The following is a 23,934-nucleotide window of genomic DNA, read 5'->3' on the forward strand; positions in this document are numbered from 1 at the left end:
GAATTTGGATGCAGATATATTTGTTGGTCAAAGGGCATCCATAAATACTTTCTTTATTTGTGTGTAAAATAAATAAACTGTACAGCAAGCAATACAAAAGTAAATATTGTGAGGCAAACTGGGAGTGTAAAATTTGCACTTTAATATTACGAGCAGTCTTGTCTTTAATTCGACATGAATGATGTACATTAATTTTAGGGGGGTATCTGATTACATAGAAGTCCTTGCATGTTTAACTGGGTTATATTTCTATAAATCTAGGCCTTGAACAACTCTCACTGCCATTGTAACTGGGGATTTTATGAATTCCTGAAGCAACCTGTTTTGATTCCTGTTAGTAAGTGTTTCCAACTAATTTAATTATACTCAAAGGTGATGTGTTTTTTTTTTTTATTTTTTATAAAGGCTTTAAGAAATCCTTCAGTCCCAATGCAAACCTTTATACTTTCCTAATGCATTCTGTTACAAATGTACACCCAGTGCACCCATCTAGACTCTATTATTTGTATGCTAATATTGCATGAAGATTGTGTTTGTTTTTATAATGTATTTCCTAATGGTCTTTTATAATTTTCATAAAATTGCTTGATCATGTAGTCACAGCTAAAGATTAAAACAAGCTTAATTTAATGGCATTAAAGTATTTTTAACATCCTGAAGAACAGTTTAGTTTGAAATTAGGAAGGATATGGTGTTGATCTCTACAAAGACTACACATTTACATCTTCCCCTCGCAAATTAAAAACCTAGTACTTGATGGCAGATGCTTTTTTGTTAAAAGGCTTCTTTCATCTACCCCATGGAAACGCACCATTAATGTGCTAGGTATGTAATCTGTTGAAGTAAAATTGTGAAGAGGGCCTATACACATCATTGTGAAGGATGCTTAATGTGCGTTTTAGTGCCAATTCCTGTATTTTAAAATGGCAAAGCTATAAACTAAATGAGACATTGACAAATTTTGGCCTATGCTAACCTTCTTTGCAGGATCATGGCAGCTTCTAAACTAGGCTATCTATAGCTATGCTGGCTGAGGCTACTAGCTTTAAATCCTCTAACTATCAGATTTTTCACCCATAACCCATGGGTGAGTGAGCTTTTATGTTTTAAAGCACAATGGACTTCCTAGGATGTGTGGCAATTATGGAAACAATCTCTCTTCCCAGGCATCTCCATTCAATTCCTCTGCTTAATGAACAGAATGTAAAAGATCAGGTGTTGTGGGTTTCTAATGAATTAAAAATTGGATGTTTTTATAAGGGCTTATTGGTTGGTCTTGGAAGCTAAAGCATTTAGTAAAAGTAATGCTTCCCGGAAAGAGAGAGAGAGATAGAGAGAGAGAGAGAGACTTGCTTGGACACATCATGCTGTTGATGAAATCTTCGTGAGTATGCTTAACGTCACAGTGCATAATCTAGCCTTCTACTGATATTGCACCCCTCCCTTCTCACAGACTTTTCCTGAAGTATAGGGTGGTGTCCTGAAACCAACTGAGGTATTCAGACAAAGAACTGTTCTGATTTGGAGTTTCTTCGAGTAGCAGGTTCTTCAAGTTTCATACCTAGAAGGAAAAAAAAATATATATATATAAAAAAACATGAAGACTTGTTTGATAGTTGATTTGATATCCAATCACTAGGTACAATTGGCAAAATGATAATAGATGCAGCATCCTGGTATCAAAGCTCTTGTTACTATTCATCGCATGTCAGGAAAATAAAAAAAACAATCAGCTTTGAAATAGTGTTACTTAATTTTAAAGCTACATTGGCCACTTATATGCTCCTGTACCCTTAAATCCATTGTACGGTATATGTTAAACCCCACTAGATCAGTGCTGATGTGTTTATACATAGGGCCATATTTGACAGATTTAAGACTTAAGATTTAAACAGATTTGTTATTTAACACCCAATATATTGTGCAATGTAATTAACAGATTCTTGTTTCTGCTAATTCCACAATATAATACCAAAAGTAAAAGGGTAAGCTTAATTCTGTCTGTAATAGATTAAACCAGAGGCCAGGTGTTTTTGTGAAGGGAAAGTATTGATATTATTTAACTTTGTAATCTATTACACATTGGCTCAATTAGAGTGGCATGGTATAAGCTGCCCAGAGTCCTGGCTTCGATCCCATAAAACACATCATAACTATCAGTAGGATTGCAGCAGTTGTTAATGCCAAAGATGGGCCTACACCCTTATACAGCTTACTGCTGAGTTGCATTTTGTCCTGATGAGCCATTATGTTTAGTTATGTGGTGTATTGCAACCTAAATAATCAAAGTCCAGGTTAAAAATAATTATCTTTAAATCAATCTGTTGTGGAGTTGCCCTGGCTGTTACTCTTTCCAAATGGGCACAAAGGATAGCCTTCAATCTTTTGTTAACTGTGATGTTTTAAAGTTAACACGCTTGCTGGAAATCCATTATACACTATTATGTATTGCTACCCTCGACAAAGCTTGTTATTGCCTTTCATTTCAAAACGTTGTTGCTGCAAAGACTGATCACACTGCACTTTTAACCGTACACACACTTCTACAGATTGAGGTGCTGCTTGTTTCCCCATCTGATTTGTGAGAAATGGTGACAATGAGTCACATAGTTGTGATGCATGCATGTTTCTGCCTCCAACACAATAATACCATAATATACAACTCTGGAACAAATTAAGAGACCACTGCAAGTTTTTCTTAAATCAGCATCTCTACATGTATGGCAACCAAATAAAAATATGAATGGAAAGGAATGGAATTTGGGAGAATGTTGTCAGTAGTTTATAGAATACAACAAAAATGTTCATTTTACCCAAACGCATACCTATAAATAGTAAAACCAGAGAAACTGATCTCTTCATTTTTTCTAGAGCTCTATGTTATGACTTTAAACTGAAAGCTCAAGCTTAATGTAATGATGAATGTAGTGAGAATCAAAGTGACCCAAAGTGGCAGAGTCTGAACAGTTCTTGCATACTGGTACTGTGACGTAATACTACAGGTTGAAACGAGTTACCCTGGGTTCAGTTTCATTGTCTTGCAGCCTTCAAACCTAGCCTTCAAACCTTTTAAGATATCTTTTCATAAATTAGTGCAACTTTACCTTTGATATATCCCTCTTGAAATGCTGTTCTGGTTTATTAAATGCCCGTTTTCTGTGCTCTGACTAGCTGTAGTTTTGATTTGGTTTTCCTCATGAGACATTCCATCCTGTTATCAGGAAGGTGATAATGCCTCAGTATCTGCTCTACAATAACTTCCACCCATATAGTGAACCTTCTGTCCATGTTGTTCAATGATTAATATGTGTACCTTGCAAAACTATCATGTGGGTGTTCTTCATACAATCGTTATAATGCACTTCTGTAAACAACTGGCAATTTCTCATGAGTATTCCGAATGCGGTTTCCTGGCAGTTGAGCTTGATTTGTGTAATTTCTATGTAATGTCATTTGTGTCAAGTGCAATTGTGCCTAATTACTGTATATCAGGAATTACTTTACATACATTTAGTTTTTCTCATATCAAAGCATTGTATTCTTTTCAGACTGAATAATGCTGGAGAAATCCTTACTACAAAAGCAATCCTGTCTTGATCAGCCGAAAGTGTATTGAATTTATTTTGCCATAGAAGGTTAAGTGGTGTCACCAATGCTTGATTTATTCAAGGACAGCCTTTTACAGCACAGGAAGACTTTCATTCAGGGCAGATTGACTGTATATGGTAAAGAGCTGAATGCCAGAAAGATGAGGCATTTGTTTATTGATGGGACAATCTGAGGAAATATGGTTCCGTATTATACCTTGATCCAGACCTCAACCCGTTTATTAAATTCATAAAATAAAAGCCCCTTATTTACACACATGCTTCAGCTTCTAAAATTGGATTGTTTATACCTAAACGTAGAATTATACAGTAATTGTATAGTACTGCATATAGTTGGATTGTGTCAGTGGTTGGAGTAATGCTTGGGAGAACAAGTGTCTTGATTAAGACACCATGTCCTTGGGAGCTCTTCTTTGCCTCTGCATGAGTTAATAAATATTTATATTTATTTATATATACAACAAAATGCAAACAAAAGTCTCCAAAAGCAGCTTCTTCAATGTTTTTATCCTTTTCATGGAAGGCCTATTTCAAAGACTGCGGACAGGTTGAATTATCACAGAATAGTCTTAATTGTTCTCTGATTTATTGGCTCTTCTGATTTTCATTGGTACCTTTCACTGCAGTCTTCTCTTTAATTATTGATTTCATGTTTGTTCTGATTACGGCTGTGGGATTCCCCGTTTGAGCTACCCGAAGCCAGTAAATATTTACTTGCCAGGTATTATTGTCAGTCAGATCCACAAATAGGCAGGTCTTTTTTCTGTGTATATTTTTAATTTCCTACTTGTGAGTTGGCACCGTGAACATCCTTTATTTAGCTGTGCAATAAATCTCCTTAATTTTGACTGCTTACATTTGTATTTGTTCATGAAAGTTAAAGAAACCTGCCACACTATAACATTTGATAATCTAATATCCTATACATGTACTCTTTGTCCACAGTTGACTACAAAAGAAGCGTGGCTTCACATTACTTACATTTTAATAGTTTTTTAAAATGGTATAAACTTTACTGATTAAAGCTTTGTGAAGTGTGGTCATGCAAAGCAAGACTTACAAGGCTTATTCATAACCTGCCCATTATATTTATTTATATAAAAAATTTCCATGCCAACAAGATCTGGGCAAACCAGTCAAATCATTATTCATCAGTTTATTGTTCATTAGGAAAACCTGGGGAAATGACAGGTCTTTTTCTTGACTGCTCTGGTAGAAGCCAATGACATGATCTATGAGCTGGCACACATATGGGTTAATTTCAAATTTTATTTCATAATGTACTTGAAACATGATATAGGGTCAGGGTCTGTATTACAGAGGGATTTAGTGTCAGAAGATTTTGTCGTTTTTTAATATGATGTTCTTATAAGCAGAACAGAATAGTCTGATTAGAAGACAGTGGCATCTAACTAAAAATGAAGCTGCAACTGAGTACAGTTCTGTAGTTTTCTATTAGCGGGTGGGTCAAAGTTTTGCTTTAATCCCAGCCTATGTTTAAATACTAGTGAGACACAGCACAGGTTACAATTTGGACGATTGAATACGATTTTGCTTTTGACAGATTCTGTAATGAGCAATTTTTGTTACTTGAATTGCACTCAAATTTACATCGACGTGTCAAATGCTTTCTAGTCCAGTGCTCAAGCTAGACTTTGAGACGTGTCCTCCCAAGCATTACCTTGGCAGGAAAAGAAACTACCACTTTAATAGATGTGATATATGGCTTACTTGATATGTTGTGTGCTTCCCTTTTCCCTTGCATCTAGACATTGTGCAATTGATGTTGCAATTTTTGGCAAATTCCCAGTATTGCTAAACCCTTTTTAGAGATTCAGAGGATCCCCAGACTCGGCATAGGTGTGGTTATTTAGAAGTCAAGACCTCAAAAGCGAACAAAGAAAAGTCTGTAAATGGGAATTATTAGCAAAAAAATCAATTAATATGCATTAAATACTGATTGAACAAAATAGCTAATGAGTAGATATCTCAAACCCTCTGGTATATTTCACCACACCACTTCTTTAACCTTGTGGACGGCTCTCAGAAACAACAGGAAGATTTGTTATCAATATAGCCATGTTTACTTCATTCTCTGAAGTGTCAGTGTCTCTGCTACACACTCAAGACACAGACAGAAATGCATATGAGCCAAAAGGAATTCATTTGGATAAGTCCAATATAGTTGCTGATCAATACTAGACATTCTTACAACAATATTATAAAAGATTGATCACCAATATCATACTCTGTGATTTGCATAAAGCAGTTTAAACTTTAAAGGTATTGTGTAATCGGTTCAATAAGAGGAACAAAAGTCATTGTAAGAAAGTCGTAAAGATTTTGATTTACTGCTTCAGTTAGAAACGTACAAAGCAAAACATTCACACATTTTTAAGATATAGAATAATATCACTTCCTAGACTTATAATAATTTTCCAAAGGATCCTGGTACATTGAATGCCAAGAGCATGACCTCAATTTGGATAGTCTGCAACTCTCACAGTGAATAATGACAAAGAGTCGTGTATCCTGCTTTGTGTTAGGAAAAAACTAAACATTGTATTCTATGATTCCAGACCAAATAATTTGTCATCCAATAATAACCTACATACATTGACTGCTAATTATTCTCATCATAGGATGCTTTGAGGAAATACCTTCAGTATCTCTCTTAAGCAGCTTTTTTGTGAAGTTTAAATAGCCAGACTGAAGATTTGTATGGGTAATTTTGATTAATTGCATTGTAATGCATCGGGGCATTCTTAAGTCTTCATTTGTCATCTATAATAAAACATAAGTTTAACATAATGTTTTCTGTAGCCTTTTTATTCAAAATTGAATATTAACAAAATCCTGGTTACTGAGCTGGCTATTAAAAAAGGGCCTGTGCAAGTGCAGTTTTGTCTTTACACTGCTAAAATGTTTGTATTGTATCACTATGTATTGCAGCAAGGTATTGTTATCGGGTGGCTTGTTCCATTGTTTTTTGTCATGTAATGTATACCATAAGGCGCGTTTACACTGCCATTTGTGATGCGGATCAAATGCCTTGGAACATTTTATCAGGATCAGTGGTGTCGCATCTACACTCCCATTTGATCAGGATCAGCTTTCAGCCGTAATGGGGGTCTTTGCCTGCGCACTAGCAAGTCCAAACTTAATTATATGCATATATTAAATTGGTCCTTTAGAACAGAGCTATATCAAAAACTGTCGTTTTATCTCATTACAAATTATTTGAAAATTATTTTTATTTCACGTTTCATTTGTGAAATAAAGATGAATTAGATATTTTCCTAACTTAAATTAACAAGCCATTTAGTGTTAATATCAACCTTTCTTTGTAATACGGAAAGTATGGGCCTGTTCTCTTATCTGCTCCACTGATGCAAATGGGTCAAGTATAATCTCAAAGTTCACATGCGGTATGTTGTTGTAGGATTTGCTTTAATAATGTTAAAGGGTTTGAATGTTGGTACACCATGCAAACACTCTGATGCATAAAAATTGGTGGTCTTACAAAGAAAGCTTAAATATTATTTTAAAAATCTATCTATACAATAATAGATGTTGTGTGTTTTTAAATATATAGACCACTGATCAGTGATAATGTGTTTTTAAGCCACACTGAACATGCCTCAGGAAGACCCTATTGGTCTGACCTACGTAGTGGTTTCCCATATTCAACTCAAACATTATAGTTGTTTCATGTTTTGAGTGGACTGAAAAGACTTGTTACAATGTTGTGGAGAGAGAGAGAGAGAGAGAGAGATGGTGTTTTTTAAAAGAGCATTCCTACCCAGTGTAGAAAAGAGGAATAGGCGGAAAGAGGACAAGGCGTAGAGGTAGAGGAATGTAACGGATGTTATTCATAATTTTATTTCACCTCACGGCTCACTTGTTAACCAAGCTAGCTATTATTATTTTAAACTCAGTCACTTAAGCATGATAGTTGTGTTTCATGGCAGTGCTGAAAACTGATGTTTAGTATCAAAACACATTTCTGGCTTTCCTCTTTTTATTCAAGGTATATGGCCACACAGATGCCATGGACAATGTCAATCCTCGAAACACCATTAAATGGGGTAAATTATTACGAAAACACTACCATTTTCCAAATGTAAACCTGCAGTTTACATTCAAATGCTACTGTCTGAGATAATCGTATAGTTTATATCACGAAATGGACGCATTTTAAAAGTGAAAGATAACTGGTCCGTTAATCGTGGGTTTCAAGGTAAAGTAAGTTGTTTAACGGGCATTTAATGGTTAATGGCAATGTGGATCACTTTTGTTTCCTGTTATCATTATGCTCTCTTTATTAGTGTGGGTCTGTTGTGTTGTGTTGTGTATTGTGCACTATTGTGTTTTTTGTGTGGATGTTATTTTACCTAAACTATTTATTGCTGTTATTTAAATATGCATTATTTAGATTTGTATTTATTACTAAATCTAGTTCTTCAACATGTACAGTGTATGTTAAAGTGCAAAACCTGTTCTGTGCAATATTTAAATGTTTGTGTGTCTTTTAGTTTTAGTTTCTAAACATTTTCTCTCCGCCATTAAGATGGGCACCACTTAGGCCTAAATGTTTTTCAGCGAGGTGGGGGCCCCCACAATCTTGCATATGGCTTCCAAAAGGTTAGGCCGGCCCTGCATATTCAGGGGTCGATCTTAACGATAGCCAATGACTAGTGCAGATTCCTGCGGGCCAGTACAGATTCTCTATGCACTAGCCACATGGACTAGTTCTAATGGCTGCATTCACGACGCACATACTTTTGATGAGTCTGCGCAGAATCTGCAACAAACCTGTCCAAGTTAGCGGTCTGCGTGAACTCGGGCGGAAAAGACGTCACCAGGTCACACATCCACAGGCTTAAAAGTCTGCGCAGCTGCGCAGCTTCTCAGGAACTGCGCTGGAGCAGCCGCGGCAGCAAAACAATCCAAGAGCGCTGTGTGACAAAGACGTGTTTCAATCAGAGACAGCGCTCACTGCATGGGACAGCACCACCTAGTCAGGGGGTGTGAATCGCCCTTGAGTCACGTCAAGGATCTTACGAATTTCATGCTAGATGTGGCAAAGTACAACAGAAATATAATATTTTTAAGATTGTCAGTTCAACAATAAAATAATATGCATGTTTTAGTGGTGTACGTATACATTTTAACCTAATTTTCACATTATGTGCATTTGTAAGTTGCACACCTGGCAAGGAAATCCATAATAATACACAATGTTTTACATGTGTATTTCTTTCAAATCACACATTAAATGTAGATTCAAAACCAGTGTACAATATAAAATTGTACAAAAAAATAATTAATTAATAATTAATTAGATCAGTATGTTAGTATTTAACCCTTAAGTGTCCCAACAATGAGCAGGATAAAAACATTGTACGAATGTAAATGTATTAAAGGGTCGTAAAACTACTTAAATGGCCCATTTTCTGATTACACTGTAAAGCAGGGGTGGGGAACGTCTGGCCTCTGGGCCATATAAGGCCCCTGAGGCTATTTGCTTCGGCCCTAGAGTCCATTTGAAAAAAATAATTTCTGTGACATACACTTAACACTAGAAGCGCCAAGCTTATATATTAAACATCTCTACTGCATAAACACGAAAATAAATAAGTTATAAACACATTTACCTAGAATAGCCAAAATCGGGTTATTTTTACCGGTCATTAGAATACATAATAACTCAAATATAACCCAGTCAGTCTGGTGCTCAAGTGGCAATCTCTACCTGTCCACAGTCTTTGATGTGCTTGAAAAACACACGCATTGTACAGCATTACAGGAAATGCAGTGTATGTGAACATGACTGATTCAGGGGCATCAGTGATATTGGGAATGACAGTGATGATTCGTGGGTTTGTGCCAGTGTTGTGAAACATTGCGAGTGAAACGCCAGGTCCAAATGGCACCGAGTGCTTAAACTCTACTGATCATAATACAGAGTGCAATAGCGCAGGTACATTGCATGCAAAATAATGATTCACGGACATTATCAGCGGAGGAGCATTTATTGCGATGCTATATATTCGTGGAGTAAAAGTGTTCACCTGGAGAGGGCTGTCAAAATGCAGTGTGAGGTACGAGCTCATGTAGGGAAAGTGGAGAAACGTGTCCTGTGTAGACTGTACCGAGCTGTCAGGTATGCAGGCTAAATATATAGTAAATATTTTATTGATACACTGATTTTATTAACTATAGTTTTGTATGTTGAAAACAAAGTTTACACGTTGTTGAAAATGTTTACTTTAGTGTACAGCTATGTTTTGATAAATGCAATGTTATTTTTGAAATATAAAATATTGTTTTTGAGCATTATTCCAATATTTACATTTACACTTGTTTCATTATCTTATTGTAGGCTATATAGTTATTTATGTTTTGACTGCAGTGTGCGCGTTTAGAAAAAAGTGATTTGTTCTTGCATTAGAATGTAAGTTTCATCTGTATTCATGTTTTGATGCAGGTGTATTAATTAAGGCTGTGGCCCGTGAATACATTTCTGAACACTCAAATGGCCCTTGATAGGAAAAAGGTTCCCTACACCTGCTGTAAAGTATGAAGGTGGTGCAGCAAGAAGGGAACTTCGTTTGCATTCACTTCTTCTGCCAATAGCACTGGCTTCTCTCAACACCGCCTCCATGTTTGTTCTGCTCCAGACTGCAGTTATAATGCCAAAGCCGTCCACGTCTACACAGACCATGATGTAATGCACAGACTTCCGTCTGCAATCTAGCTGGCACAAAAGTGTCATGAACGCAGCCATTATCTTATGTTTTAGAGCTGTTACGATTGAAATCTACGGATGTTTTGGTGATTTTTGCAATTAAACATTTTTGACTTCGTCCTCGGCAAACTACTTCCGTTGTGCTAGTTTCACGCGTCAAGACCTCGAAAGTGAATCGATGAATATGCATTAAATACTGATTAAAATGAAAAGCTAACAAATTATATTGCCTACTGAATAATAAACAATAAAGCTAATGAGTAGATATGTCAAACCCTCTGGTACATTTCCACTCCATCACTTCTGTAACATTGTGGACGACTCGCGGAAACAGGAAGATTTGTTATCAATATAGCCATGTTTACCTCATTCTCTGAAAGTGTCAAGGCAAGGGAAATCAAATGTTATGAGAACTGAGTGTCTGTCTGCTACAGATTCATCAAGACTCAGATGGAAAGGCAGATACAGGCTCTGTGCCAAACGGAATTAATTAGAATAAGTCCAATATAGCTGCGGATCAATACTAGAAATTCTTACACCTTTGAAAGTCAGAAGATACACTTGTTTACAGCCCAAGTGTGTTTTCTCTCTGTAGGTGACCCCTGCTCTGCAGGTTGAGTGCTAGGCATGTTGCAGCCACAGAAACTCACCAACAGCACGCTACAACTTGTGGCCAATGACATGAGCCAGATAATGGACAACCTGGACACCAGGGATCTGGACTTTGATCTGGAAGGAGAGGAGGTGGACTTTGATGGTAATGATCCAAGTTACCCAGGTAAGAGGGGGGGTGGGCAGCTATTTACTGATGTGCTTCAAAAACTTTTTTAACACAACTCATGTAGGTTATACACTCACCTAAAGGATTATTAGGAACACCTGTTCAATTTCTCATTAATGCAATTATCTAACCAACCAATCACATGGCAGTTGCTTCAATGCATTTAGGGGTGTGGTCCTGGTCAAGACAATCTCCTGAACTCCAAACTGAATGTCCGAATGGGAAAGAAAGGTGATTTAAGCAATTTTGAGCGTGGCATGGTTGTTGGTGCCAGACGGGCCGGTCTGAGTATTTCACAATCTGCTCACTTACTGGGATCCAGTATGCGGCAGTCCTGTGGGCGAAAATGCCTTGTTGATGCTAGAGGTCAGAGGAGAATGGGCCGACTGATTCAAGCTGATAGAAGAGCAACTTTGACTGAAATAACCACTCGTTACAACCGAGGTATGCAGCAAAGCATTTGTGAAGCCACAACACGTACAACCTTGAGGCGGATGGGCTACAACAGCAGAAGACCCCACCGGGTACCACTCATCTCCACTACAAATAGGAAAAAGAGGATACAATTTGCACAAGCTCACCAAAATTGGACAGTTGAAAACTGGAAAAATGTTGCCTGGTCTGATGAGTCTCGATTTCTGTTGAGACATTCAGATGGTAGAGTCAGAATTTGGCGTAAACAGAATGAGAACATGGATCCATCATGCCTTGTTACCACTGTGCAGGCTGGTGGTGGTGGGGGATGTTTTCTTGGCACACTTTAGGCCCCTTAGTGCCAATTGGGCATAGTTTAAATGCCACGGCCTACCTGAGCATTGTTTCTGACCATGTCCATCCCTTTATGACCACCATGTACCCATCCTCTGATGGCTACTTCCAGCAGGATAATGCACCATGTCACAAAGGTCGAATCATTTCAAATTGGTTTCTTGAACATGACAATGAGTTCACTGTACTAAACTGGCCCCCACAGTCACCAGATCTCAACCCAATAGAGCATATTTGGGATGTGGTGGAACGGGAGCTTCGTGCCCTGGATGTGCATCCCACAAATCTCCATCAACTGCAAGATGCTATCCTATCAATATGGGCCAACATGTCTAAAGAATGCTTTCAGCACCTTGTTGGATCAATGCCACGTAGAATTAAGGCAGTTCTGAAGGCGAAAGGGGGTCAAACACAGTATTAGTATGGTGTTCCTAATAATCCTTTAGGTGAGTGTATAGCTCAATAATACACACTAAAACAGCCATACTTTTTTCCAGTCCCTGCTAGTTAGTTTGGCATGTTTCCATTTTTGTAATTGGTTTTTGTTTCATGAAGGCAAAAACTTTCCTCAGCATGCATAACTTTCCAGTAGACTGCCATGTGAACTGTTGAATGACCTAACTGCACTTTGGAAACGCTGAGTTCTGTCTTTGTGGCTCTGAGTTTTACTTCCCTAATGTCATCACTGATTCTACTGCAGAAACTTCCAGGATCCCCTTTTCTGCAGTTTACGACACCAAAGGATTTAAGGAATCGACGGCAAAGGTGTATCTCACAGCTGTTCCCATTGTAGCTAAAATTCTGGAAGTGGAACGCTTCACCTCAGCACAGGACCGCTTTAACATAACACATCAAAGGAGCGTCTCAAAGGTCAGGGTCTATTTTGCTTCCTTTTTTGCAATTTAGTTTTTGATGGGCCAGCCTGGACACAGACAAGACACAGACATGATGAGTCAGTTACTTTTAGTTGCAGTGGGGCACACTACAAGTAAATGTTCTAGGAAAGTTATGAAGAAATATGAAAAATTAGAAATAAGAAAAAACACAAAGCATTGTACTGATGCATGTAGTAATATGAAAGTTCACACATCCCATTTTAAATGCTGTTGTTGATTTTGTTCCTTATTTGTAGGTTCACACGGTTGTTTTCACAATTGAAATAAGACATGGGAATTTTACCTGGCGTGTAAAAAGGAAACAGAAGCACTTTTACGATCTTCACCGCGAGCTCATTCGATACAAGACCCTCATGAGGATCCCACTGCCAACCAGGAGGTACATTTATTTGAGTGTAAAACTTAAGTTTTAAAGTTCAGTCTCAAACACAGTGGGGTTGTTTCAGGCTCCTTAAATAGGGTGCAAAGAGTGGCAGGCCATTGGTAGTTGTTCTAATATTGGGAAAGGCTTTTACACAATTGCTTCCCATTCATGCAAGGGAATACAATGTTTAAATATTTAATTTTAAGTTCATTGTTCTAAGTGAGGGTGAGAATGAAGGAAGAAGGAAAACAAAAATGCAGGAAGTTCAAAGGGAAGAATTGCCAAATAATTTTCATAACAATTCTTGACTTCCTGTGGGCTATTTAGACACTCTTTCTCTGTGTTAAATAAAAAGTTAACCTTTTTTGCGTCAAAAAAATGAGTCGACTGCAATTGCATACAGTACTGTGATGAGGTCCTTATCATGCAACAGGCTATAGAGGGGATTTTGCTCATTCTCTTTTCCTTCCCAGTCACACAGTGAGAAGACAGACCATCAAGAGGAGTGAAGTGAGAGAGATGCCCACTTTACCTCGAGGGAGTGATAACCTGGTCAGAGAGGAACAGGTGTCAAGTAGACGGGTGAGTCTCGGGACTGCATAGATGTCTGTAATAAAGCTTTGTTTGCACAGAAAGCCTGCATGTTGATGTTCATAACTCTAGGCCCTATCTCAGAGGTCGGAAAGCCTGCAGAGCCACAACTGTGTTACTAAAACCCCATTCACACTGAAACAACTGCAGGCAAGGTCTGTGGGAATGGGTCATTGCTGGCAATTTTCCAGCAACGTGTCTGTGTGAATGTAGCAGGAAAATGATTGCTAGCAAATTGTGTCAAGTCCGATGCAGTGCGTCAGCTAACTGCCTAACCAAACAGAATAGGGCCGCATTTTTCCGACCACAACGCGACAAGATTAAGCCACCTTTGAACAAGAACTTGTGACCGTAACGAGAAACGGACCGGGTTAGAAATGGCGGAGGTTGAAAACAATATAGTCGCGGCAATTCTGAGTGTTATTGATGAACCAACAGGTTGGCGTATGTAATGCTAACTATTGTTACACATTTACACAAGTTATGTACCAATAAATAATACAAAATATATATTATCTCTATACAGGCAAACGTGTTACCACCTCACATTGGGTTCGTTTGCTTTGAAACAATGTATCAGTGTGCTCGCCATTCACATTTGCTCAGTTCAGTTCGTAACTTGGGTTCGTTTTTGTGATTCACTTCCGTGTTTTCTCAGGACTCAGATCATATTGCAATAATCAAGTGAGCTTGGTTCCTTTTGTATTAATAAAACGCCAGATATTTACATTTTACATGATTAATGCCTATAAGAAATGGCAGCATAACGCGTACAAGAACAAATACATATGACTACATTGTATTGTTTACTGTATATTTCCTATACAGGTGTGTAAATTGTAAATTGCATTATGCTTTGAACTGTACTATAGTTTTACACTTTGTATTGCTCTTATTTGTAAGTTGCCCTGGATAAGGGCGTCTGCCAATAAATACATAATAATAATAATGTCGGCATTAAAGTTTCTACATGTAGTTCAACACATTTGACTACTTCTGATTAGAGCTCTTCCCGGGTCCAAAACTGTGTGCCTGAACCCGAAGAGACATGAGAAATGTGCTACGCGGACCCGACTATTATTTGAAAGTTTGGACCCGGACCCGTGCAGAACCGAGAAATGCCGAAAATGTGCTACCCGGACCCGACTCGGACCCGACTATTATTTGAAGCTAATCGCTATAAAGCCATCTTTGTAGGGATCAGATGCAATTTTTGTTTAAATGTTTAACGTATGAAATTGTTAGGTAAACATCTTTATAATACACAACTCTGATTGTTTATTTGATAAAATTTTAATACCAGTTTGCGGTCCCTACAATTAACAAGTTGTGAAAATAAAACTGTCTTACCTAATGTAACGCTAGTAGCTTCTCTCCTGTATCAGACCGTGATGCACACAGTCCATCCTCGCCAGGAAAATTGGTAAAATAACATCCATGTTGTTCCTCTCTTGCTGATTGAAAGCGCCTGTATAGTTCAAAAGTCCACTTGGTGTCACGGTGGCGGAAGACAAATGCGACTTTGCAGCTTTGCAGTTTTGTTGTATCTCGCATAATAGGATAACTTCCACTGTTTGCCATTTTGAACTATAATAACGATGCTGGTTCAGTGCCACGGCGATGACATTAGCATCACTAATCTGTGGTCATTGTGCTCTGAGACGTGTCTGACATAGATTTAGATACAAAGCGAACAAACTCCAACCACGAAATCTCAAAAATCGCGCCGATGCCCACAATGCACTGCGGTTTACGTAATCTGTCAAACACCGATATGGCGGAATAAGTCCCGTCTTCTAAATGAAAGAGCCAATCGTCAATCGGTAAAGTCATCGCGTCACTCGGTTATCACACACAATGTTAAACAGACCCGAGACCCGAAGTACAAGAATGGGACCCGACCCGGACCTTGCTGACTGTTTAAAATATGGACCCGAACCCGTACGGGTCCCAGGCCGGTCCCGGGTCCTCGGGTTCGGGTGGACCCGTGAAGACCTCTACTTCTGATACAACCAAATAATACATGGGTGTGTTCACGTTGTGCAGAATGGGCGGAGATCTGACCAGCAAAGCAATTAATTTTCATAATCGTATGACAGTCTGAATAGTGACTGTCTATTTAAACACACTGTATGCAGTTATACAGAACACAATATAGGCTACTATATTTGTGAATATTATAATCAACGTCGCGCTGCCAAATATATCTAAAAATGTACAATAACACAGTAGTGTGACGTCTCCTAAAATTACATCTTGGAGTATTTTACCGCTACTTTCATATCTTTAAACCAGGGAAATGATCGCACTTGTACAGACACGTCCAGAGTGCCGGTCCGGGTCTACTCTCCGGATCCACAGGCTTCTGTAGCGTCTCGTCCCCATGGCCACTGCGCTCTTGCCGGAAATCAGTTTTTTCTGTGGGAATGGGTCCTTGCAGGCAATTTTCCGGCATTCAAACGCAGTGTGAATGGGGGGCAACAGGAAAAAAGCAGGCAATCCTTGCAGGCAATTTACCGGCATATTTGGCGGCATTTCAATGCGAATGGGGCTTTAGACAATCGTTTTCTTAACAAAAATGTTAACTTTTATCTGTACCCATTCACCTCTACAAGTTGCCTATAAAACCTCTAGGACTGTCTCTCTCCAGAAACAGGTTGAAGGCTCCCAACAATTCCAAAACATGGAATTCTCCATTCATAATGCTTTTTTTTTTTCCGATTTTCTTTAGAAACAACTAGAAGACTACTTGAACAAGTTGTTAAGGACGTCCATGTACAGAAACTACCATGCCACAGTAAGTTTTCTCCTCTCCTTGACTTGTAAGCACCCACAACTCCACTAACAAATATTTTTGTAAGCAATTCAACTAACAAAATATGTAACATTAATGGGGTTTTTAAAAAGGGTAATATGGTTTGGCTGTCATATTTAAACAATTGATCCATGTACTCCAGAAACCAAATACCCCTAATATTGATTCAACTCTAATATACATACAGTATATCATTACTACCACCATGATTTTTCTGGCAGTTATGAGAGCTGTTGCCAGAATCGGTCCTTTTCTGATTTTATTAGCATCACAGCTTCATGTATTCATGTATCATAACAGAACTGAAGCCAGCAGTGATCAGATTTCACTACATTTCTCTTTATAAAATAGTTCTTTTTTTTTTCCTTTTAGATGGAGTTTATTGATGTGAGTCAGATGTCCTTCATTCATGATTTGGGACCAAAGGGCTTGTAAGACATGCTCTTGTTCTTGTTTCTGTTTATTGTAACTAATTTCACAAGACACCTTGTAAATGAAGACCATTTTAGTTGACAACTTGATTTAATAACATTTTAAATGTCAGATGAAAGCAAATGTACTGTATTGTCTGTAAGAGAGAGTTGTGAAAAGTATAGTGACTTAAATAATCCATCTGATAGTTAAATATTTTATTAAATGTTAAATGGGATATATATATATATATATATATATATTTTTTTTTTTTAAATGTATTTTTCTGCACATCACACTGATGGCAGCACATTTCCTGTTCTTTACATTTCTGTATGTGCTGTTCAGGGAAGGCATGATACAGAAAAAGTCAGGCGGTCATCGCATCCCAGGAATGAACTGCTGTGGCCACAGTCAAATCTGCTATCGCTGGTCTAAGAGGTCAGTGTGGCTTTGTATGCTCTGACTAATAATGAGTTAACAACGCCCTTCCTTGAACAGAAGTGGCTTATCCAGTTTAACTTGTAAAACTGCCGGAATACTGAAACCTTAAAAGAGATGTAAAATATGTTCTACTTTTAAGACTTGCTGAAGTTTGGAATATCTTTCTAAAACCTGTGTATTGTGGAGGGACAGCTTTCAGAGTTGATGATATCCTGTTTTATGTAATCTGTAGATTAGATCAAAAAATGAGAAATGTGTGTTTTCCATGACTTGTAATAACGCTGTGGATCACACTACCATTTTAGGTGGTTAGTTGTGAAAGACTCGTTCGTGGCATACATGAAACCAGACTCTGGAGCCATTTCGTTTGTTCTGCTGGTTGATAAAGAGTTCAGCATTAAAATGGACACAAAGGACACCGAGACAAAGCACGGACTTCGTATTGACAGCCTATCCAGGTACAAAAGCAGACTTCCTGCCCTTGTAAGGGCATTGGAAGTTATTTACTCCATAAAGCAATCCACATTTAAAATCCCTGCATTTCCAGGGTATTTATTATATATTTGTGGGTAGTCCTCTTTGCTACCTAGCCACACTGAAGAAGCCAAATGAGTCCTCCTAAAAGCATCTTAAAATGCCTAGCATAATTACACTAAACCATACTAATGTTCTCATTAGAGAAGGTACTTATTTCCACCAATATGCCTTTTTCCATTTAAAGGGATAGTTTACACACCCCAGTAAACCTGTATTGTGAATAATGATGATCCAAAGCAATCAATTGCCTAATGCTTACTGTAGTACATTTGTACTGTAGTCTTTTGTATTTTTACAAGCAGATCATATTTTATGGAGGTTGATATGTACTAAATCTACAGCTCTTGTCACTCCCCATGTACTTTGAGCTCTAATTTCTGTGGATTTTTACAACCATGTATTCCAACAGGGTCACAGTTCATGGTAGACAAATATCAAATCTAATATCACATGTAATAGCTTTAAAATGAAGTCTGAAGTTCATCGAAATATTTTAGGTCTAAACCAAGCCATTTTTTGTTCATATTTTCTAGGCTCTTCCTTATATAATATAATCTTTAACTTTGTTTTGAGAGGCACTTAAGAATTATTGTTCCCCAGGACCCTTGTGTTGAAGTGCTCCAGCTTTCGTCATGCTCGATGGTGGGGCCAGGCTATTGATGAGTTTGTGCGTACACATGGGAAGGAATTCCTGAAAGACCACAGATTTGGGTCCTTTGCCAGAGAAGAACACGACATCCCGGCAAAATGGTATGTAAACAAATTTGTAATTTTATTTAAATCGTGATTGCAGCTGCACACCAATCTTTACCAAATCCTTAACTATTGATATCAAACTAATTCATTTACATTTATAATTTCTTTATCAATAAAAGTGTTTTGAAAAATTTTATAAACATTTAAAAAAAAAAGTTTTTTTAAATTAACATGGTTTTCAAAGCAGTTTTTACATCTCGGAGTGTTAAGGGAATGTCTCTAGATCTTGAAAGATAATGAAAAACAAGTTTAACTGGCTCTGTTGTGTTGTTGTTGTTAAATTGGCTGCCTGGCATCCTTGTAAATGATTGTTTGGTCCCCAGGTTGAATTTGAATTGCTCCACACTGTCAGTCTGTTTATATTTATAAAGTAGATTGTGTCTGTCTCTCTGCACCAGGTATGTGAATGGAAAAACATACATGCATGATGTAGCAGATGCTCTGGAGGAAGCTAAAGAAGAAATTTTCATCACAGATTGGTGGTACGTATAAAATCAAAGGAGTTAAAATATCTTCTTTACTGTTGCAAAATGGGGAGCAAAGTGTATGTGTGCATGAACTGATCAGATTGAATTTTGCAGATCAGAGCAGTAACAATGTAAAAATCTGTATGCAGGAAATAAGTCTCCAAATCACTGAATCATACAAAATGTTGTGTTTTTCTTTCCCATATTGAACTCACAAAACTTTAAAGACTGTCAATTTTATATTCTACTACTACTACTACTACTACACAAAACACAACAATAGCGATTATAATATCTAAGTGAATATAATTTTCAATCGTACTTTTGGTGAAAACTGTCCAGTGTCTGTAAAAATTCCTCCTACAGTCATTTTTTTTCTTTTTTACCCATCTAAAAAAAAAGTTTTTGGAAATACAAAACTCCTGGGAAAGGTTGAGCAGAGTGATGTAATGTTTTCCAAAGCTGCTGTGTATACTGCATTACAGTTATAAGCACATCTGTCAGTTTAGGATTTGTTGTGGTATATCATGAAGAAACCTTGGATGTTGCTGTAAATGCAAGCATGAGCACTGATTTTTTTTTTCTTTTGTTTACTGCAAAATCCCCTTCTGAATTAATTCCCTGCTTGGAGGTTTCAATTAGAAAAGCTGCAGAAACGACAAGGCCTCTCTGTATGTCCTGGCAGTGTTTCCAGGAAATAGCTGGCACTGAACAGCATAAGTTCTTCCAGAAGGAAATTTCAGTGGAAAATCTAATGAAATTCCAAGCTCTCTAACAGAAACGCTTCTGTCAGGGAAGTCTACTGTTTGCCGGTTCCCCTCGTTTAATATTAAAGCTTCATATCAAGTTTAACTCAGAATTTGCCACAATGATCAGGTGGTGTTTTTAAAATCTGACATTAAATGAGCCACAAATGTAGAGTCTACCTGGGGATCAAAACAAGAGTTCTTCACCTGTCCTTGCCTTCCTCTCCTGTGAAAATCCTTCAGACTGAATTCAGCAGGGAAACTGACAAACTCACTGCAATGCAAATCCAAGGGCTATGCCTAGTGTTGGTGACTAGGACATGGTTGTAGTTTCAAAGGCAATTAACATCACTTGTAGTAGTGCCTATTATTTTGTGTGCTCTGACACAAAAACAATTTGTCTAAGAATGTGGTTATTTTTTATTTAAAAATAAATACATTATTCACAGTCTATGAAAACTGTGTACAATTAGTGACACTTGGTCGGTGCATCAAATCACATGTAATCTAATGTATTTTTAACTACAGAGCAACTGTCACTGGAGCCACAGTGTAATTTGAATAGAAATCCTCTCAGCAGGACACTTAACTCTCTGCACTCTTTTATTATTAACAAAGAAACCTGGATAAGTCACTTTCACTAAGGGGTTCTTGCAGATATTGTCCATTCTGCTTAAAGATTAATGTGTGATCATCCCTGCTTGTTCAGAATTTTAGTTGTTATTCAGATTTTTTATTTTATTTTAATAGCATGCTTGGTCTGAACATAATCTGGGCCATGCTTAGCTTTGCCTATTGCATCAGTGAATATTTATTTTGGCAGGTTGAGCCCTGAAATTTTTCTCAAGAGGCCTGTGGTTGAGGGGAGTCACTGGAGACTAGACTGCATACTGAAGCGCAAAGCAGTGAGTATTGCAAACAAAGATACAGTTCTTTACAAAAGTGCTAATGTTGTAACGTCTGAAGAAAGCCATGTTCACATATAAAAAGCCTTTTGATGACACTGTGTTTGACTCGCACGCAACAAAGGTCAAATGTTAATTAGTGTGATGGTCACAAATTGTATAGGGGATGTAACACATAGAATATAATAATTCAATAAGTTATACAGTGGAGCAAACAACAGTACAAGCACTGACTGTGTAGGATTGTGGTGCATTTGAACAGCAAGCATGCAAAACAAAGAAAAATAACAAAGGAACTTATGATACTGCACTCAGGAATGGGCAGCATTAAGTAGTTTTGAACTGGTGATAAAAAAAATAATAATAAAAATGAGCAAATATGTAGTTGTTATATGACATACTGATACCACATTTCAAGAGTAGGTGAATCCCATCAATACATGGGTGACAATCTAATTGACCTAATCTTATCAATTTGTTTTTAGCAACAAGGAGTGAAGATCTTTGTGATGTTGTATAAAGAAGTTGAACTGGCTCTGGGAATTAATAGTGGATACAGCAAGAGGACACTAACGCATCTTCATCCCAATATTAAGGTATATTTTGTGCTTCAAGTTGGTGAACTTCACGTGGTATAGAATTCGCTGTCATTCATTTTGTGTTCACATTTCATTGTTCCATTTGTGGAATTTAAACTTAAAGGTGTATTATGCAAAATTACATTTTTGTGACTGTCCTGTTTTTATAACATTTGAAGGAAATCTAAATTGTTTTTCGAAAAGTTATTCGATTTACTAAACAGAAAAGCGGTATGGCCATGTATTCCATGCAAAAACACAAGTATGGGTGTGTTTGTCACATCACACAATAATTTAATGATGTTTCCTCAAAACGTCCTCTGGAGTCTGCAGATTTTGTGCTAAAGTACATCCTGTCATTCTTTTGTCGCATCGGAAGTGTTATTTGCATGCAGTGTTGTCACGCCATTATTTTGCTAGCAGGGTGCGTCCTCACACAAACCTAACTGTCCACTTTCTCCTCTTGCTTAAAGGTGATGAGACACCCTGATCATGTTTCCTCCACTGTATACCTCTGGGCTCACCATGAGAAGTTGGTTGTCGTTGACCAATCAATAGCCTTCGTCGGAGGAATCGATCTGGCTTACGGCAGGTGGGACGACCGAGAGCACAGGTTAACAGACGTAGGCAGCGTCACACGGCCCATGGCGGTAACCAGTGAGCAAGTAAGAGCCATAGAGACTTCAAAATCTAAAACGTTCTGGGGTTTGCATACAGTGCAAGGCAGCTCAGCAGATAACCAAATCGAGCTTCACAATTGTCCTCTGTCTTCGTCTAAACTCTCTACACAGTCTGCCAATAGTCTCTCCTCACTCCTAGATCCCATCTTAGTTCTGCCTTTGCACGTCTACTGCATCTGACAAATTAGAGGCACATGCTCTCACTGAATATAGAAGATAATCTCCTCTGTGGTCTTGTATATTCTGTGTACACAGTGTATTGGCATTAATTGATTCTATGAAAGGGTAACCGATAATTGATAACAAGACGGTCTAGTTTCTAGGAAGGTAGATTAGGTTTCTGTCGGCCATTTACAACAGTTTGTTGTGCATTTGTCAATGTTCTGTTTCATTTCTGTTCCAGACTTCCAGTGCCGAAGCAGCTCCACTCACTGCATCAGATCCCAATGGCAAGGGACCACACCAGAACAATGGCAGGAGCCCGGCAGCCGTTGACTCTGAGGATGTACCCAAACTGAGTGGAAACCATCGTGCCCGGAAACACGCGCGATTCAGCCTCTACAAGCATCTCCATAAACACGCCATGCGACACAGTGACAGTGTCAGCAGTGTTGACAGCATGGATGAAAGTAAGTAATCTAGATGTGTTTTGTATTGCCTGGGAAAGAACAAATCCAGGTTACACTAGACTGGAGTAGAGCAGAGGGGTGTCATATTCTGCTCCTGAAGAACCTCAGTCTATTAATTTCAAGTTCATTAGGTCATCCTTAAATCAATGTAGAAAGATTTGGAAATTATTTCAATCTGACCATGTGGATTTGCAAAAGTTTTAGGCAGGTGTGTAAAATGCTGTAAAGTAAGAACCTACCTGCCGAGTTCGTTCAAAAACTGTGTGCAAGTGTACCTAGAAGCGTTGATGCTGTTTTGAAGGGAAAGGGTGGTCACATCAAATACTGATTTTGATGGACCAGTTATTTTCTTCAATTTTGTGATTTCTTATACAGTACTATACTATAAGTGCTAGAATAATTGAAATGTTCTTAGTTATACTTAGGCCATTATGCTTCAGTAACATTTATGACAAGCAATACTACTGATATCTCCCTTAATGTGGACTTTAGTCATTCTCATCCCTTATCACTGCAGTATAACTGTTCACAGATATCAGTGTATTTTAAGGTGTGAGAACTGAATATAAGTTATTGCAAGTTCTCTGCTGTTCCCTCACAGCAGAACACAATTCTAGGTATTTAAATGTTTTCCTGGTCATTGAAATTAGTCACTGAATTAGTTTTAAATATGCATTTCCCCACACTGCAATTGAAAAAAGCAAGCTTCTGGTTTATAAATCATTAAAATCGTAAAGTGCTTCTACAGGAATCAGTTCTTTGTATTTTTTTTATTTTGTGAAGGTGTGTATGTGTGTGACTTACATACAAGGAATTACCTAGTTTTAATTATGTTAGTATAATTAACTTTATTATTATAAAGGCAAGTTTAGCCTTGTTGCAGAATGTTAGATTTTCCCATGGAAATATAACCTGTATACCTGAGAGTGTATATGTAGTGTAAGCAATCCATAGGACCATGGTGAATCAATAAGATGTTTATTGTATAATGGTAATAAAATTATATAGAGAAAGTTGATGGGGATGTGTAGGATCCCCGGACTCGGCGAAGGTTCTGAGCCCCGATTCAAAATAGGTGCGGTTATTTATTGGTCAAGACCTCAAAAGTGAACCAAGTCTCTAAATGGGAATTATTTGTAAGAATCAATGACTATGCATTAAATACTGATTAATATGCAAAGCTAAGAGATTATACTGGCTACTGAAT

The 23,934-nt window shown here is 37.8% G+C and overlaps 1 protein-coding gene and 1 long non-coding RNA gene across 3 annotated transcripts in view; one reads left to right on the top strand and one right to left on the bottom strand.

Annotated features, from left to right (window-relative positions):
• The window catches only part of LOC136753088 (phospholipase D1), a 62,035-nt gene that overhangs the window by 15,447 nt on the left and 22,654 nt on the right, over positions 1-23,934 (top strand). For both annotated transcript variants that reach the window (XM_066708916.1, XM_066708915.1), the window contains exons 2-15: positions 10,955-11,137; positions 12,609-12,778; positions 13,041-13,183; positions 13,642-13,750; positions 16,491-16,556; positions 16,947-17,005; positions 17,334-17,426; positions 17,735-17,887; positions 18,567-18,716; positions 19,121-19,204; positions 20,759-20,840; positions 21,326-21,436; positions 21,892-22,083; positions 22,502-22,727. In XM_066708916.1, the coding sequence (XP_066565013.1) occupies positions 10,987-11,137; positions 12,609-12,778; positions 13,041-13,183; positions 13,642-13,750; positions 16,491-16,556; positions 16,947-17,005; positions 17,334-17,426; positions 17,735-17,887; positions 18,567-18,716; positions 19,121-19,204; positions 20,759-20,840; positions 21,326-21,436; positions 21,892-22,083; positions 22,502-22,727 (1,789 nt within the window). In that variant the 5' untranslated portion in view covers positions 10,955-10,986. The remainder of the gene's footprint in view (positions 1-10,954; positions 11,138-12,608; positions 12,779-13,040; positions 13,184-13,641; positions 13,751-16,490; positions 16,557-16,946; positions 17,006-17,333; positions 17,427-17,734; positions 17,888-18,566; positions 18,717-19,120; positions 19,205-20,758; positions 20,841-21,325; positions 21,437-21,891; positions 22,084-22,501; positions 22,728-23,934) is intronic.
• On the bottom strand, positions 120-15,466 carry LOC136753089 (uncharacterized). Its single transcript, XR_010817395.1, has 3 exons — positions 15,110-15,466; positions 8,424-8,566; positions 120-1,561 (listed from the first exon to the last, which is right to left on the bottom strand). It is a non-coding gene; the product is annotated as an uncharacterized LOC136753089 (long non-coding RNA).

The sequence above is a fragment of the Amia ocellicauda genome, chromosome 7 (assembly GCF_036373705.1).
Source record: "Amia ocellicauda isolate fAmiCal2 chromosome 7, fAmiCal2.hap1, whole genome shotgun sequence".
Classification (NCBI taxonomy): Eukaryota; Metazoa; Chordata; class Actinopteri; order Amiiformes; family Amiidae; genus Amia; species Amia ocellicauda.